The 17714-nt window shown below is 53.8% G+C and overlaps 2 protein-coding genes across 2 annotated transcripts; one reads left to right on the plus strand and one right to left on the minus strand.

Annotated features, from left to right (window-relative positions):
- Positions 1-307: 307 nt before the first annotated feature.
- Positions 308-10312, minus strand: GID4 (GID complex subunit 4 homolog). The gene is made up of 6 exons (XM_055709422.1): positions 9971-10312; positions 7351-7410; positions 6294-6401; positions 5564-5665; positions 4370-4500; positions 308-3138 (listed from the first exon to the last, which is right to left on the minus strand). The coding sequence occupies exons 1-6, from the start codon at positions 10181-10183 to the stop codon at positions 3075-3077; spliced, it is 678 nt and encodes a 225-aa protein (XP_055565397.1). The 5' UTR covers positions 10184-10312; the 3' UTR covers positions 308-3074.
- Positions 10313-10527: 215 nt separating this feature from the next.
- Positions 10528-17635, plus strand: ATPAF2 (ATP synthase mitochondrial F1 complex assembly factor 2). The gene is made up of 8 exons (XM_055709406.1): positions 10528-10714; positions 12508-12552; positions 12892-13037; positions 13852-13949; positions 14502-14582; positions 14716-14828; positions 16272-16387; positions 17009-17635. The coding sequence occupies exons 1-8, from the start codon at positions 10594-10596 to the stop codon at positions 17144-17146; spliced, it is 858 nt and encodes a 285-aa protein (XP_055565381.1). The 5' UTR covers positions 10528-10593; the 3' UTR covers positions 17147-17635.
- The last annotated feature ends 79 nt before the right edge of the window (positions 17636-17714 follow it).

Here is a 17714-nt window from a genome sequence, read left to right on the forward strand (position 1 = left end):
AGCCCCGGGCACGGCCCGGCGTCTCGGAACGGGGTCGCGGGGGGGCGGCTGGTAACGCCAGCTGCCGGGGAAGGGGCTAACGGGAGCTGCTGATAGGGAAAGCTATAAGGAACCAGGCAGGCTTCAGAGGGAGCCCACACACACAGGCCTTGCCCCCCCTCCTGCTCCTCTAATTAAGGCCGGATCCTGCAGTGAAGGCAATCAGCAGCTTAATGGATTCCTGGAGAAGTCCTTGAGGGAGATGAAGCACAGCTCTCCCCCCCAGAATCAAGACGCGCTTTGCTCGACAAACACAGGCAGACACAGATCTCTTAAATACATTTCATGTTTAATTTGGACATCGATCGCTCCACAAAACGCCTCCTCAGCCCCTGCTCTGCCTGCCCACGGTACCCCCCTTCTGCAGCCAGCGCGGGTCAAAAGAGACATCGCAGCCTATTCCAAGGCCAAACACCCCATCTCTTACCTCCGCACCCCAGATCCTCCCCCGGTCGGCTCTCTCTCACCACACCACGACATACGTAACATCTCTCCTTAGCTCAAACAACAGGTCAAAAGAAAACAAAAACCAAAACAAAAGCCTTAGAGGAGGAAAGCTCTGAACACCAGCCCCGGCAAACCTCTCTGCTCCACGACCTGCTCTGCACCCACCAGACACGTCCCACGGGGCGGCATCACCCCGGCAGTTTTGGATTTCAGCCAAAATTGGCTTTGGAATGGTGGGAAGGAGACAGGCAGAGAGCAGGATGCTCCTTCCCCACCCTTCTCGCAACATATCAAGTCTCAAAAGAAAAACGTCAGAGGGTTTGGAGTAGTTATACACATTAAACAACCCCAGGACCCTTCCTAACCCAGCTTCTGCCAACGACCACAGTGTTAATTCAACTAAATCACGTCAGAAACCCAAGTGTCACACTGGCATTGACAGCCCTGGGGAGCCAAGGAGACCAGTGCCGCCACCAATATTGCACACAGACGGCTCCGGAGGGCTGTGAAGAGCCGCTGGGAGCTGGGTCCCTGCGCCCACACAGCACCTGGGAGGAGGCTTTGCCCCCACGCTTGGTCACAGCAGAGCAGCACCACCAGCTTTCACCACTAAAACCAGGATGTCTCCCAGCACCCCCGCAAGGAAGCTCCTCTCCCCACTGCCAAAGGGAGAGTTTCTCCAAGAAGAGCTGAATAAAACGGGAATCTGCTTCCCAACTGCTGTGCTCGTAGCTGCTCTCCCTCCACACCTCGAATCGCAACCCCACTTGCCTTCACACTACTCTACAAATCTACCTGCCACGGCCAGGGCAATGACACATGCTTCCCTCATTGCAGGGGGCCACCAAGGGCCAGGTGTCCCCCATCTGCTGTAGCAGGTGTCTCTCCGTTTGTGCTGGGGAAAAGGATTCATCTGCAGCAAACAGCACACAAGGCAGGTGACTTCCACATCACCTCCTGAGACCAGCCCTGCCGCTTCTCCGATCGTGCAAGATCCTTACTTACTCGGAATAGAAGAAATGGGCTCACCGAGACCTGAATACTTTCTTGTTAAGGCTTAAACTAGCAATTCAGCTGCTGCAATAAACCAGACAGACACTATGCAGATAGGAAGAAAAGTTAGTTAAAAAGAAGAAAACCCAAACCACCTTGGCGCTAGGCAGGCAGAGGCTTCGCTTTCCTCTCCCAGGCAGCAAACCCGCCCTCAACACCCACCAGGTTAGCGCATGACACAAGCCAGCTTCAATGGGGTTCTTTTTAAAACAGCCAGGAAAATGCAAACTAAACTCTTCACAAAAGCCCTGCAGGTGGGACTGTCACATTAAATATACAACCAAGGCCAATTTTTAAAATGTCTTTAAAAAAAAAAACCACACGGCCATACACACACACTTTGGCACACAAGCCTTAAGTTATATCCATTGAAACGTTTCAAAGTCAGAGGAGAGCTACTGGGGGGGGGGGGGGAGGGGGAGGGCGGGGGTTGTCGGTTGTTGGGTTTTTTCCGTTTTTTTTTTTTTCTGCCTTGTAGAAAGGTATCAAGCAGTGGTGTTGGTGAAGTATGAAGAGCAAGTACAAATGCTGAACATTCCCAGAGCTTGTCCCTGCAATGCTGCTCAACACTTGCACTCCCATTACTTTCCCAAAGCGGCTAGCTGATTACATACATGTATATAAAAACTAACACAGACATTCCTGGTTTTCAATGTGAAAACGGTAAAATGTAGTCGAGTACTTGTGCACTTGCCATAGGGTCCTTTGGAAAAGGAACCATAAAAATATATATTTTTTTTAATAAAAGTCTTTTTTTTTTTCCGTTTTTTTTTTTTCTTTTTTACCCTTAACTTAAGTAAAGAGCAAATATACACCTATAAGCAGAGTTCAGATCCACTTTACTGAGAGCCTGGAAGTCCATACGTCAAATTAATTCCCAGTGGCGTATCCAGACACCGGAACAGCTCCCAGCTCCAAAGGGCTGGCGTTCCTGAAAGATCTGCAGCTCCGGCTAACCTCATTAGCCAGCGCAAAGCAAAGACTCATTCAAGCCTTATCTGTCTCAGCCAACACTCCCCCAACAGACTCTGCAGCCGAGCAGCTCTCTGCCAAGCAGAGCCTCACACATGGGTCCCGGCTCTGGGAGCATCAGAGCTGGCAATCTGGGCCACAAACCTGAGTCCTGGCGATTTCAACCCATTATCAGGCCGTAACAATGAAAATATAAGCACCGAGCTTATATTTTCTTATTACTTGGAGGACAGACCACTGATTCCAGCTACTGAGAAACAGCTTCCAGAGGAGAGCCGGGAGAAACTTCAGTGATAGAGAAACTAGCTGTGCAATAAGAAAGTGCATTTAAAGGTAGCTTAAAACCAGATTAAAGATCAAATCGCCACTCGACAGGAGGGAGAATCAAGCTCCAGCAGCCACACTCCTCGGGCTGAGTGAGTTAACATTCAGGCTCTCTCTCGTGAGTCCGAGGGGCAGGAGAGAAGCGTGCATTCCCGTGCTCCAACAGGGACACAGTTCTCCTGGCAGGCCATGCTCTCCTGCCCGGTTTTCTTCTGTGCAGTATCAGTTCTGGACAGCTGTCATCGGAATTCGTAGATAGGAGCACTGTGCTCAGGAACGTGAGTTAAATTCAATGACTGATACCTGGGACGGAAGGAAAATATGGATAAGAGGATTACATAGAGCAAGAGAACTCCCCTAGCACTAATGGCTCCTGTTTGGCAGGCCACAGTGCAGACATCCTGGTGGCTGGCTCTTCTCTCCCCCTATACAGTCTCAAGAGTCAAACCTCGGACGTGTTCATGCACCCAACACCCACTTACCCACAGTGCCAAAACCCTGTGAGGACTTGGCATCGCTCCTCATTTCCATTCCCGTGCCTCTGAGCTACTTGCAGCCAGGCTGTGTTTGAGGTGGGCTGACTGTGGTTTTTGGACACCTTTTGAAGTTCAATGACTTTCATGTTCAAACAGTGTTTGCTACAACTGCAAATTGCACTCAGGTCTTTCAAAGCTTAGCTTGAGGGGATGCGTCTGAAAGCCTCCCAGGTAGCTTCCCTCCCCGCCCCCCCCCCCCCCCCCCCCCCCCCAAGAGCTTCTAGCCACCCCACAGATTCACTTGCTGTGTAAGACAAATATCCAAGGCTGTCAGAGGGAAAAGAGCTTTCCACAGCTACTTGTCAGATGGCTGGTTCTAACAAGAAATCAACCAATTAACTTGGACCATTCCCTTGTCTTACAGCAACACCCCAAGGACCTTGGACTACAAAGCACTGGCCTAACAAGATTTCTGCCTGAAGGGAACAACAGCCAAGCTGTTACATGTGAGGGCCAAGTCATGGAGAAGCTTGAAGCTTGAATCACTGAGCAGAGCATAAGCTGAGGGAGTGCAACCCTGCTCACTATATCAAGCTGCCCTACACTTGCCTATCCTCACAGGAGGGCAGAAGCAGGCAAGCCCTGCGAGTGTTTGCACTGGAGACAAGGCTTCTGGAGGGATGCTTCTAGTGAACCACAGCTGGTGTCTGCCTCCCAACGTACCTCACTGCTGCACCAGACCATTGCTTCGCTGGGCCACAACGCACCTCCAGACCTTGCACCTCTCCTGCTCCACCTTGCCAGCCCAATTATTCCCCGCCATGTAAAAAGGGCAGCACTTCAGAGCACACAAATGGACTGCACTAGACTGCTCTGGCCAAGCGTGGCACAAAAGCCCTCCCTTCTGCCCCGAGGTCCAGCCACCAGACTGAATCTCCTTCCCAGCCCAGAGAAGCACTGCCTGGACACTCCCAAGGCTGCAGACAAACAGAAGAGGAGTCACGGCTTGGTTTGAGGAGCCACCCTTCAGTCCGCAGGAGGAAGGAAAGCTTCCTTACCATTCTGAACTCCTATGGTAGTAATAGCCCTCTATAGATGCTGCTGACTTCTGGAAGCAGATGTAATAGAAACCAGCAAAGGAAGCACCGCTGATGTCTTTGATAGTGTGATCTGGGACTAGGAACTGTTCCTGTACACAAAACAGACTGCATTTTAAAATGTCGGTCAAATACAACCCCCCTGCCCTGCCCTCCCAAACTGACTACTGGCACCCGTTAACACGAAGGCATTCCTGCCCCAGCACTCCCTGCACTCGCAGCAGCCCAAACCACAGACCAGCATGTTCTTTCACCACCTGCCACTGTAGGCATCTTACAGGGAAACAGACAACTGAGAACAGAACCAGTTTTAAGAGTGCACAGGATCAATTTCAGTTCAATACCTTCCCCCTGCAAATCAGAAGCCAATTGCAAAATCAGGAATTGGAGCTGCCCGATGACGAAGAGAAGGCTCCAGGGAGACCTTATTGCAGCCTTTCAGTACTTACTTATAGGGGGCTTATGAGAAGGGTGCAGAGAGACTTTTTACCAGAGCCTGTAGCAACAGGACAAGGGGTAACAGTTTTAAACTAAAAGAGGGCAGATTTAGATTAGATGTAAGGAAGAAATTCTTTACTGTGAGAGTGGTGAGGCACTGGCACACATTGCCCAGAGAGGTGGCAGATGCCCTGCCCCTGAAAATATTCAAGGCCAGGTTGGACAGGGCTCTGAACAACCTGGTCTAGTGAAAGATGTCCCTGCTCATGGTGGAGCAGCTGTACTAGACAATCTTCAGCCATCTCTTCCAACACAAACCATTCTGTGACCCTACAACTTCCTCCCCTGGCAGCTGCACAAGGCTCACATAAAGAGGGAGGAACCAATCCAGCTACAGTACAGAAATGTGCAGACTGTCCAGTTTGCATCAAACACCCAGGCCCTGCACAGGGACTGGAGACACCAATTCTCTCATCCTCTGGATCACCACCAAGCCAGATTTTCCTGTTGTGTTTTTAGCCACGACTGCAGCCCTTAAGGATGCAATTAGCTGGCTAGACAGGAGTCACATTGGAATTTGCAACTATGGTGGGTTACGAGGTTGGTAGGGTGAGATGTGTCATTAAACCATCATTGCTGAAAAAGCTTTCAGGCACCACAAGCCTCTGTCAGTCGTTTGTAAGCAGCACATCAGAGAAGGAGTCATGTGGAGTTTACCTTCCATCTCATGAAGACATAGTCCCCATTTTTCAGATCCTCATAATCAAAGTCATCAGAGTTAAATGTTTTTGCATACTGGTAAAAAGCCTGGAACTTCCCCTGAAACAAAAAAGAAAAGAAAAAACCAGGATGCTTATACCAGTAGAGCTCACTAGTGCCAGCTGCTATTTAGGAGGGAAAAACTGCTACAGAAAAGGACCATCCTCACCAAAGGGGTTGCTCTTCCCTCAGAGCAGTGCTAAACGCACACCCAGGACTAGCACAGGGCAGCTCAAAGGACTGCCAGTCACCCACAGCCATATCCAGCCCAGCTAGAGAAGTTCCTACACTTCCAGAGGAAGATATTTTGACGGAAACATAATAAACATCAAAGTCTGGCAAAAAACAGTAAAGGTCAAGGCAGCCAGGCAACCAGCTGGCTGCTGCAGCCCTGATCCTGAGCACATTCTCCTAAGGGGGTCAAGAGATGGGGATTGCTCCTGCTCCCTTCCAGCCCCAGGGCCAGCAAGTGGAAAACAAGATGCCCCCTCCCTCATCACGGATCACAGCCAACAGCCTCCTGAAGGGTGCTGCAAAGATCCCAGCGGTGGAAGGAGGGAGACACCCAAAAAGGAGAGGTTTCCAGGCCCTTCTGGCAGCTCTTGCATGGGCACACGCTGCACCTCACCTCCAAACCAGCTGCTCAGCCAGAACTGCAGACACCTATCTGCCCCCCAGATTTATTTACCCAGTGTTTACGATCCACATCTTCATCAGCATCCCACTTGCGCGTTAAGAAAGGATGCTTTTTACTGATTATTTCGCCTTCAAAGAAAGTGGTGAGGGTTGGGTACTCCTAGGAGAGAAGAGACACACAAATGAGAGGTCAGAAGGTTTGTCATCTAGAGACAGAAACTCAAATGCAGATGAGGTGCATGCGCTCAGCAAAAAGCAGCATCTCAGAGCGAGAGCTTCAGGCAATCCCAGGCCAGTGCTCCCATGCCTCCAAGCAGCACACTGACTCGTCCTGCCCCACACCTTTTAAAAGTCTGACTCGCATGCACAGCCTCCACCCTCTTATTCCAGCCTCTCTATTCACGTTCATGAAACCAGCAGGAGCCGCACCAGAGCTGGACTGCAGGGAAGCTCCCAGCTGGACAATCACAAGTGACCATTTACAGCCAGCACTGCCCCTCAGCCATTGCTGCACAAGTGCTACAAAGCTCAAGAGCTGGATTAAGCCACCCCACCACAGGAAAAGGTGCTTCACATTGGCACCGAATTAGGAGAACACAGGCAGGGAACAGCAGACTCAGCTGGAGAGAGCAAACCTCTCCAAGCACTCCCATGTAACGACAGACATGCGGTGCGCTACAGCTGAAAGCATCATCACCCCTGGGAGACAGTTCTCACTGACTGTCTGACATTACCAGCAATCTTAGAGAATGGATAGCGAAGGAAGTATGCAAAGATCTGACTGTTCAGGTCCTGGTTTATTTACTTTCAGCAACACACCACCACTGGTAGAGTGCCTAAAGCTGACTGCAGGGTCAGATTTGGTTCTGCTCAGACCTTAAGGTATGCCAGATAAGCCTTCCTTGTTCAGGACTCCCATCAAGGCCCACCGTACTTGCTTGACATGCCAAGAACAACAGACTGAAGCTATTAAACAATTTAGTGGTTAAATCTACTGTACGCTCAATCCCTCCACTTCCTATTTCTGGTGGCAGCTTCTCCCACCCCACCAGGAAAAAGAAAAGCCTTTACACAGCACCTTTTCTTGTTGTTTTGCAGTTAACACTCACCTCTGTAAGGCCTTTAATCTTCAAGTATCCACAGAGATAGGAATTTTCCATATCCACATGCTAGAAAAGAGCGCAAAGTCCAACCATGAGCATAAAGGCACCCCACTGATCCAAAACAGTTTCTAACCCCTCCAAGGCTGATTTCAGCTTCAGCCAGTACAGACAGTGCAGCTTACTGCCCAATGCTCACAGGGGCAGCCCTTCCCCACACCTGGGAACCACTCAGAAAGATCATTTACAGGTCAGCTCACCTCTGAAAGCCCCCACATCCCAGGCCTGACAACACCCTGCCTGCTTCCAGCTCCAGCACACCGAGGCAGCACCCTCTGCCCAGAAGTCCCCAACAGTAACAACCCCCGGCTCCCCACTCACAAGGAAGCAGACTCAGCTTTCTCCAAGTGAAAGCACCACTGGCAGAATCACACATAAGCCCAGCCCTCACACTTACCAGTCAACTGCCACCAGCAAACTGGTGTTCAGGTAAGAAAAAGAGTAAAAAGCATCTATTTACTGGAGATAATTCAGGCTAAAGGAAGCAAGGCCCTAAGCTTTGCCATCTGCTTATTTAACAGGCCTGACCCATGCCTCTCTAACATGCTACCTGTACGCTCTGCCTAGAACCCAGTCTGGCGGCACAGCACATGCCAAAGCCTGCTCAGAAGCCAGACGATGTCTCATACATTCTGAAGGAAGCCCAGATCGAACGCTTTTATGACACCCTTGAAAGAGTTACAGGGCTGCATCTCGCTGCTTCTGTTGTGCAGAAACTAAACAGGGGGCTGTGTCTGTTCCAAGCAGGGAATTTAAAACCAGGGGATTTTCCAAGCTTTTCCCCGACATCTCCAGATCCATTATCAAAACAAGAAGTGACTTATTTGGGGAAGCACAAACATCAACTATGAAAAGATGGATCTTCCCCACCTGTGATCAAAGAAAAGCAACATTTCTCTGCGCTCAGCACAGGGAGAGAGGGCAGCCACCTCTTCTCAGCTGACACCCATGAAACAGCAGCATTTTTAGCACAAAGCACAAAGCCACCGCCAGCCCCTGTGAGAAGGCAGCGTGCAGTGAAACTGATCAGCCATAGGATGTCCCCACCACAGCAAACCAGGTATGCTTGTGCTGTTGACAAGTGCAGGACTGGACATGAAAACACAGTCCAGTTCAAATGCTGCCCCATCTGCTGACCCTGGGGCTCTGACACTACTCCACAACAGCAGCACATGTGTCAAGCTTCATCACTGCACTCGCTACATGCTCAACCACGGTTCCCCAGATCCCATGCCACCAAACTGGGAACAAAGCTGTGACTCGCAGGGTGCTCTATAGGAAAGCATGTATCAGATGTCTGGCTTGCCCGCATACTAATGACTCCACACCTCGCCAGCTCTGCCCAAAGTTATTGTGCCAATGCCTAGGACTAAAAATAAAGCACACAGTGTGACAATGACTACAGGGAGGAATGGAAAAGCCACACAAGCCAGCATCCCGACTCCCCACCACAGCTGGGCACAACAGCTGTCTGGCTGCATTCCTGCCACAGACAAACCACTGCACTTTGTCCCAGGTTCCCTGCTCAGCCTAGGGCAGCCTCCAGCACCCCAGGGATAGGGAACCCTGGGTCCCTGGGCCAGCTGAGCCATGCTCTGCCAGCCAGCCAGGGACTGGGATCCCTGCTGATTTCCAGCCAGGACTGAAATGCAGGCTGTCCCGCTGGTAGAGACATCCCCGGACACCACCCACTCTTAAGCTGGGCTCTTACCCTTCCACCCTGTGGCATGGAGGTGCACGGCCACTCCATAGCCCGAAGGGAATGAGGGAGGAATCCCAGGTTACAAACCTTGCCAGGCCCAGTGGGAACAGGGAAAAAAGATGAGGGGGAACAGCTTGAGTGCAGTGGGCCCTTCGCAGGGTTTGAGGGGAAGGGAGCAAGGGCGTGGCCTTGGACTTCACTGGGTCTGAGAGAAAGGAGTCTCTCCTGGGGTCTGAAGGGAAAAAGACAGGGTCTTCTCCCCAATGATGAAAGGAAGGCAGAGTGCACGGGGGGCAGAGATATCGCCAGAGCCTGAGGACCCGCAGTCATTACTGGGCTTGATGGAACCAGAGGTATTGCAGGGAGGCACTGCCAGGTCAGAGGCGAGCGGGGCAGGTACTACAGGCCATTCCAAGCCTGGGGGAAGCCTCCTGCTGAGGCCTCCGCCACCCCGGTCCCACCTTGCTGGGGCTGAGGGGAAGTGGGATGCTGGGACTAAAGGAAAGGGGTCTCCCCACCTCCTCCACAGGCCTCGCTAGGACGCTGGGGATGGGACACACACCAGGCGCTGGTCCTGAGGGAACCGGCGGAGGGCTGGCAGCGACCCGCGCCGGGGGAAGGGGGGCACAACTGGGGCCTGAAGGGAAGGAGCGCAGGGAGGCCGGCGGCAGCCGAGGGAAGAGAACCAGCGCCCGGACCTGAGGGGCCGGGAAACCGGGCGGCGGCAGTTTTAGGGCCTGGGAGGGAACCGGCGAGGCGACCGCGGCCTGAGGGGCCCGGCGGGACGGACCCGGCGACCGCGGCCTGAGGAGAGCGGGGCCCCGTCGGGCCCCGGGGGGTGTGGGCGGCCGCCGGCCGGCCCCTCACCTGCATGACGACCTCCACCTCGTAGGCATTGCCCTTGCTGCGCTGCTGCCCGCGGAACTTGGCGCCGCTGTAGAGCAACGAGGTGGCCACGCCGGGCTGCGCCGTGTTGATGGGGGGCGGCGGCACCAGACTGCTGGCGGCCGCCCCGGAGGACGCCGAGGAGGCCGAGCCCGCCGCACCGCCCGCACGGCACCGCTCGCTCCGCACCGGCATCTCGGGAGGGTCCCCGGGCGCCAGCGTGGCCGGGGCCGAGCGCGGCCGGGGGCGCCGCCCGCTCGGCTCCGCTCGGCTCCGCGCACGCCGAGGCCGCCGCCGCCTGGCTCAGGGCCTCCCGGCAGCGCCTCCGCGCGCTCCCATTGGCCCTCGCGGGCGCCGCGGAGGGGCGGTACCGAGCGCCGATTGGCCGTCGGCGCAGGGCACGCGCTTCCTCCCGGCAGGCGCGGCCGCGGGCGCTGCTGGGAAGCGCAGTTTTGTGGCCCGCCCCGCCGAGGATGGGACGGGGCGGGCGAAGGGGCAAAACGCGTTCGCGGCGCGGATTGGCTGCTGCCGCGGTAACATGGCGGCGCCCGCCGAGCCGCGCTGAGGCGGGCAGGGAGGGTGGCGGTTCCTCGTTCCTCGGTGCGATGTGGCGCGGCTGCTGCCGGCTGCTGCGGGGCCGCTCCCCGCTCCCCCGCCCGCTTCCTACCGCTGTCGGGAGCGGCCCGCTGGGGCCGGGTGGGGGCCGGGCCTACGCCCCGCTGGGAGGTGAGGGAGCGTTGGGGCGACTCCAGCCCCCTTCGGGGGGCCCTGCCCCTGTCCCGTTGGGGACCCCTCCGCGGCGGTGACACCTCCCAAGGTCACCCCGGGCCGGGGAGGGGCTGGGCTGAGCGCCCTGGGGGCGGGTGGGAGCGCGGGAGGCGGGCGGGCAGCCGTTCCAGCGCAGCCCCGCGGGGCCCGGCGCCCCCAGGCCCGTCAGCGCTTTGGGTGGCTGGGTCCGCCCCCCCCGCGCCCCCTTCTCCCGGCCTTGGCGGGTGCTCAGCGTCGGGGCTCGCTGGCGGCACGGCCCAGCCCGCAGCGTGGCGGTTGGCTGTACTTGCTTTTGTGTTTTGCTGCTTTTCAGGGATTGGGGGGGGATGGGACCCAGCCAGGGCGGTTCAGGCACGTTCTGGGCCACGTATCCCTTCCACAGATATTGCTGGAAACGTGTGGGTTTGAGGACAGTAAAATTAGGCTGGTTCTCTCTGAGGTGAGGCTGCAGAGTCGCAGTGACTCATCACGGGGTATTGGGAGCCCACCAATGTGACTCAGGACTCCTCTGGGGTACGCATACATTAATCTTTTTTTAGAGCTGTTCCTTAACAGCGTGGTGTTTTCTGAGGCCCTGAAGCTTGCAGGTCTTTGAGCCTGAGCAAATCCTCTTCCATTTCTCCAGGGGGAATGTGCTTTTTTTAGCCTAGAATAACAGACCTGCAGCCTGGCCTGCTTGCCTCACCCTTCGCGAGGCAGATTTATGGGTTCAGGATTTACGATCTGGTGGCTGTTGTCAGGGGAATGGCTTGTAGATTCTTCCTGCCTTGTGTGAGGGATATGAGCCTTCGCATCACGTGTAGTCTGGCTCTCAGGTGTTGGGAGTGCATGCAACAGTGCTGGTAGGAAAGGAGGCTGCTCTTAAAACAGAGACCTGCGGTTCCCTCAGGCTCACCTTGCTGGTGGAGCAGGCATACTCCCCAGCTGGAGCTGGGATGTGTGGGCTGGAGGCAGCTGCAGGACGTGATTCCTGCCCTGGTGACTCAGTGGCATGCTGCAGTGTGTGCACCATGTCCCCAACACCATCCAGCTGTTACTGTGTGTGCCGGCAATGAACTTGCCTCTGTGGGCAGTCACGGTGAGGGGAATGGCATCCTGGTCCTGCCCCTGCACACACTGAGCTGGCAGCTGTGATTCTTTCAGTGGGTGCATTAGCTGCAGGTCAAAGCAGAGAATGAGTGAGATGCACTGAGGGAGAGCGTGTGGGCTGGCACAGGGTGGGTTTGTCATCATCGGGGGTGGAAAGAGGTTGCTGTGCCCTGCCCTGCCTCTAACTTGGCTCTGCTGGATTTCTTACTGCTCTGAAATGGAACAAGCAGAGAGAGAGTTAGCCAAGGCAGTACAAAGATTAATTTGTCAAACGTGAGTACAGTGGGAGAATCTTGAAAGACTGACTGCAAAGCAAAACTCCAGGAGTGCTAGGGCAGGTCCGCTCTGGAAACCGCTCCTGCCAGGCTGTAGAAACTTGGTGCAGCCCAGTTCACAGGAAGCTGAGACCCCAGCCTGGCAGAAGGCAAGCTGGTCCCGTTCACTTGCTGATTGTGCACAGCAGCACTGTGGTTTTCACCAGTTTCATGACGCTTCCCCTGTACGGTGGGAGCTCACTGCAGTGGTGTAGTGCTTGGACTGGGCTGGATTTTTGCACCTCAACAGCACCAAGGGCTCCATGTGCTCTGGGCTGTGATGGGGAGCAGGGGAAGGGACCAAACCTCCTCTGACTGCCCTCTGACTGGCTCTGTTTTTGTCCCCAGAGAGGAAACGGTTTTACCAGAATGTGAGCATCTCGCAAGGAGAAGGTGAGTATGGCTGCCAGGAGAGGATGGAGGGGCTGGTCCCCCAGATGGGCGTTACCACCCCACACTGCTTCAGCAGGAGCAACACCTGTAACCCAGGCTGTGCGAGTTGGGTATTTGTCACCAGACTGCTGTGCTCTTTCCTCATCTGTAGCAAAGCTGTGTGGTGGGAAACAGCTTCCAAGACCAAGTATGTCCAAATCATGGTGGAAAACTTGAGTATCTCTGGTCCCTGGCTCCCATCAGCTCCAGCTCTGAATCTGCTCCCACTGTGGGGTTGTCTGTTGTTCCTTAGTGCCTGCTCCTCTTTGATCCCCCAGGATTTCTACTCTGATTCCCCAGGAGGCTTTGAAATAAACCTGGACCACCGAAAGCTGAAAACACCCCAGGCCAAGCTCTTCACTGTCCCCAGTGAGGCCTTGGCCATTGCAGTGGCAACAGAGTGGGACTCCCAGAAAGACACCATCAAGTTCTACACTATGCACCTGGTGAGCATGGCAGGTTGGGACACCAAGGCCTTGGCAGGGCAGAATGCAGTGTGCTGGGAGCAGTCAGGTCAAGGAAATCAGGATTAAAGACTGGGAATAGAAATACTGGGGGCTAAAGGTGGGTTTGCAGGCCACTGCCACCTGGTGAGGGCTTTTCCAGCTGGCAGAATGGATTCCAGAGCAAGGGTTGAGAACAGCTTTGGGGTGTAAGCCTTGCACTGGGATGCATGAGATGAGATTCTCCTGAGAATGCTTCCTTCTGCATCATGCCCCCAAGCCAGCTCTCCTGAGTACTTGCAGTAGAGTTGGCATGGCTTACTCTAAAATAAGCGTGACTGTGTAGGTGTGAGAACAGTCTCCAAACGGAGAACATGGTGAGAGCATGGTTGTCCTAATGCCCAGGGAAACAGGCCCAAGAGGTCGGGACTTCTGCTGGCCACTGGGGAGAACCTTGCAGTTGTGAGGGCAGTTAGATACTGGCTGGGTGACTGTCTAGGGGGAAGACTGGGAGGACTTTAGAAGAGGCTGGACAGTGTTATTTGGGATAGCAAGGGGCAAGAGGAAACTATGAGCTCTGGAGCAGTCTGTGAGCCCTCTTTCCTGGTGCTTGATACGCCAGCTCTTGAGGCTTCTGAAACCAGTGAGAAGATTCCTGTTACACAAGCCATGTTCTGGTCCTGCACCTTGCTTTAGTTGCACCCCTCGGTTCTTTGTCTGCCACAAATTCCTCTGCTTCTTCCTGGCATTGTGCAATGGGAACTACTGCTTCCCCAAACCTTGAGTAACAGCGGTTTAAACTGCCTTTATCCTGCAGACCACACTGTGCAACACAGCGCTGGACAATCCCACGCAGCGAAACAAAATGCAGCTGATCCGTGCAGCTGTGAAGTTCCTGGAGACTGACACTGTCTGGTACGAGATGGGGGCCCCACTGGCACAAAGGCGAGGTTGTCTTGTTGCAGTGTTGTTTTCAGAAAGGTGGTTGGGGGAAGTGAAGGAAAATGTCTACTGTAACCCAGCTATGGCAGGAGCCTGATCTGTTCTCATTTTGGCCTGAGGATTTGAATTACTTTAGGACAGTCCTACATTTGCAAACCTAGTAGAAGTCCATGCACCCACGAGGGAGAATGGGGTTCTGTTGAACTATTTTGGATGCCTCCATGCTGGGCAAGGGCAGGAGCAGCAGGAAATGAAGATCTCCTTGGGGAAAAGAAAGTATCTTTGAAAGGGCTCAGGGGATCTGTCAGCCCAGTCCCCAATGCTCCTTTGCCTGAGTTCAGGCAGCTCAGATTACTTAATCTGGGGAAGAGTGAGGGGATTGTTCCCAGTCACTGCTGCCACTGCCTTTGTTCCTCTTGCTGTGGTCTGGTGGCAGGCAGCTTCCATCCCAGAGGTGTCCCCCAGCCTGATAGGGAGCAGCCTGGGAGCGAATATCCAGAGTGGTTTTGTCCTGCAATGTCCTAGCTATCGTGTGGAGGAGCCAGCCGCCTTGGCAGAGCTGCAGAAGAATGAATGGGATCCCATTGTCACCTGGGCTGAGAAAAGGTAAGAAATCAGAGATGTTTCTGTCTGCTTGTACCCTGCCCTGCTGAGGCCAGGAGCTATAGTGCTTGTGCCTGTCAGAGCCGCAAGGTCCATGAGCCCTGTGCTTTTCTGAGGGGCTGGGTGATCGTTCCAGGTACAATGTGTCAATTGGCTCCTCAACCAGCATCCTGGGGCCCAACATCCCAGCCAGCACCAAGGAGACCTTTGTCGGCCATCTGGCATCCTACAACATGTGGGCCCTGCAAGGTGAGAGGGGCTGGGCTGGGGAGCCATCTGCTTGGGCTGTGCCAGTGGAAGAAGCGGTTCCTCTCCACCGGGCCAAAGAGTGACTACTGGTTTTCCTCTCCAGATGATGTGCTGAGATAATCAGAGTGTTGAGGTTTACGTTTTAAATCTGCAGGCCAGTCCCTCGGCTGTATTTGTCATGGGTAGGGGTTCTCCTTTTAGTGCCACTAAGTTCACAGTCAGTTCAGGATCTGACTGCGCTGGCTCGCAAGCTGTTTGCTCTGCCCTAGCACAAATAAATTCCTTAATGCCAAACCTTCTAGTGACTTCATCCCCAGCTTTCTTACCAGGAAAAGAAATGGGCTTTAGTACTCCAGGTGCTCATGGTTCTGTGCAGTGTCCTCACTCTTTCACCCTTGTAGCCCACTTGATCTTATCTGATACTGGTGAATGACACTGAAAGAAATGAAGTAATGCTTGCTTTGCTCAAGTCCTTAAATGCAAGGCTTGAATGAGCAGCAGACAGTGAAACTCATAAACCCCCCTGGCTCTGCAGCTATGGGAAATTAAGTGTTGATTCCTGGGACAGGGCTTGCAAAACCCCTTTTTTTTTTTCCTCATGATTTATAATGCTCAGGCAGGCTGGAAGGGAAAGGCATATGCCTCCCTGGGGAAGGGGAGCCTCTGGGCAGCTCGTTGACTTTAAACCTGAAATCCAGGGTCTGGCCTAGACCGGTAGTGTCAAGCAAGTCTGATTTCAGTTCGTTCCTTCCTTAGACCCTGTCCATGTGCGGGCATCTCCATGTCAGCTTGAGCTGAACCATGAGTACTCAGCAGCTAAGAGTTTTGAGCCCTTTCCTCCTCCTGGCTGTGTGTGCCTGTGGGATTTGCTCAGGTCTCTCAGCCATCAGGCACTTGCTTTTCTTCCCTGAAGACGGGTGTCTTGCAAGCCAGTAGCTGGTGGTATGGCAGAAAAGAGCTCTGTTTTATCAGCTGAGCCCAGCAGCTGTGTCCTTTGCTGGCACAGTTCTCCCAGGGCACGGCACACCACACACATTTGCACAGTGTTTTTCTAGGAGTGGTTATAGATGTGGACAGCTCTTTTAGCACCAAGTGTGTACAAGTCCCTCTCACCCTGGACTTTGAGCTGAGCTCCAGAATATTCGGGCCTGGATGTGTATCTCTTCCCTTTGCACAAGGAAGGTTTGTGGAATAAAAGGAGGCGGTTTCCAAGGCGTAACCTTTGTCACTGCAGTGACGGTGGCCAGAACAGTGCTTTGTGTTTGCTGTTAACTGCAGATCTGATGTGTAAGTGCCCAGATGCAAGTGTGAGGATCACTGGCCCCGTGACCTCCCTAAGGAGGCACCACACCCTGACTGGCTCTTCAGAGCATGTGAAGATGCTGCTGTAATGCTGCAGAAAACAACGATGAATCTTGTTTGTTTTGGGTTATTCCCTTCCAGGTATAGAATATGTAATCACCCAGCTGAAATCTCTGATTCTGTCCATGGGTCTGATTGACAGGCACATTACAGTAGAGAAAGCTGTGCTTCTGTCTCGCCTGGAGGAAGAATACCAGGTAAATTTTATTACAAAACAGCCCTATAATTCAAATAGCAATAATCTCAGCATGACAAATGCATCTCCCACCACAAGTAACTGGCAAGGGAAGTGTATTGCAGGAGAGGTTCCACTCTGCCAGTCTCCCCATTTGAGAGAGTTTGGAGTGTGCCGCTGTAGAGTAACGTCACGGGTGCAGCAGCCCAGTGTGCTCCTGGGGCTGCCAGTTTCTTTCTGCAGAACCCAAATGGCTACTTTTCTTCCTCTCTGATCTGAACTGCAAAGTCGTGGCTGGCTTCTCTTGCTGTGGGTTATCCAGCCTGGAGGCCTTAGTAGACACCAAGCTAATAACTTGCTTGCTGGAAATTGGCCTGGCGTGAAGCTCTCCCTGACCTCAAAGTGGCTGAAGTTGATGAGAATCTTTTCATCCTCCCTTTAAGGGACGCTGCCTCAGACCCCAGTACAGATGAAGCATGTCATTCCACTGAACTCGTCCGGAGATCCCCCTGCCCCAGTAATCAGTGATCAGCACAGCTCCTGGGGGGCTACCCATGTTTCATAAACATGAAAAGGCAGGCTGAGAGTTGCTGAGCAGCTCTATGTATAATCCAGTTCTGAACCGACTGTTCCTCCTTTCCAGATTCAGCGGTGGGGCAGCGTGGAGTGGGCCCATGACTACGATCTGTGTGAGCTGCGTGCTCGCGCAGCAGCTGGGACTCTCTTTGTTCACCTCTGTTCAGAGAGCTCGACTGTAAAGCACAAGCTGTTGCAGGACTGAGACGGCTGGGCACAGGAGGAAAGTGCCCAGCTGTGAATTGCTGGCATGACCCAGCAGATGGTAACCACCCTCCTTCCACCGTGTCTTTCCTGGCATCAGCCTCGCGCTGAGAAGCTGCGACTTTGTGGGCAACTCCTCGCTTGGACTGACTGCCACAGCGCAGCACCAGCAGTTTTGAGCCCACAAGGAGGAATGGTCAAGGTGAGCTTCCTCTGCATCCCCAAGACAGCAGCTCTGTCCATTACTGGTGTCTGTAACTCATCAGAGGAGCTCTCACGAAAGAAACAGCTTCCTGGGCAGGGCGCGGCACAGACATACCCAGCATATGCCACATGTCTTCATAGCTGCCAGCTCCTGACACACACTTGTTATGGAAATCTGAAAACAGACTCCATTGCATCTGTTCTTCATCCCTCAGTGTGCCTGTATGTAACACCAGGGTCTCTCTGTCTGATTAAAGGCACATCCCTGCTAGATTCTGAAAGCCAATGCTGCTGAGTATTTCTTTGTTTTAATCATCAAGCTGTGGTCTAGGTCCTGAGCTGCCAGGCTCTAGGCAGGTGCTGGG

This window comes from Falco cherrug, chromosome 4 (genome assembly GCF_023634085.1).
Source record: "Falco cherrug isolate bFalChe1 chromosome 4, bFalChe1.pri, whole genome shotgun sequence".
Classification (NCBI taxonomy): domain Eukaryota; kingdom Metazoa; phylum Chordata; class Aves; order Falconiformes; family Falconidae; genus Falco; species Falco cherrug.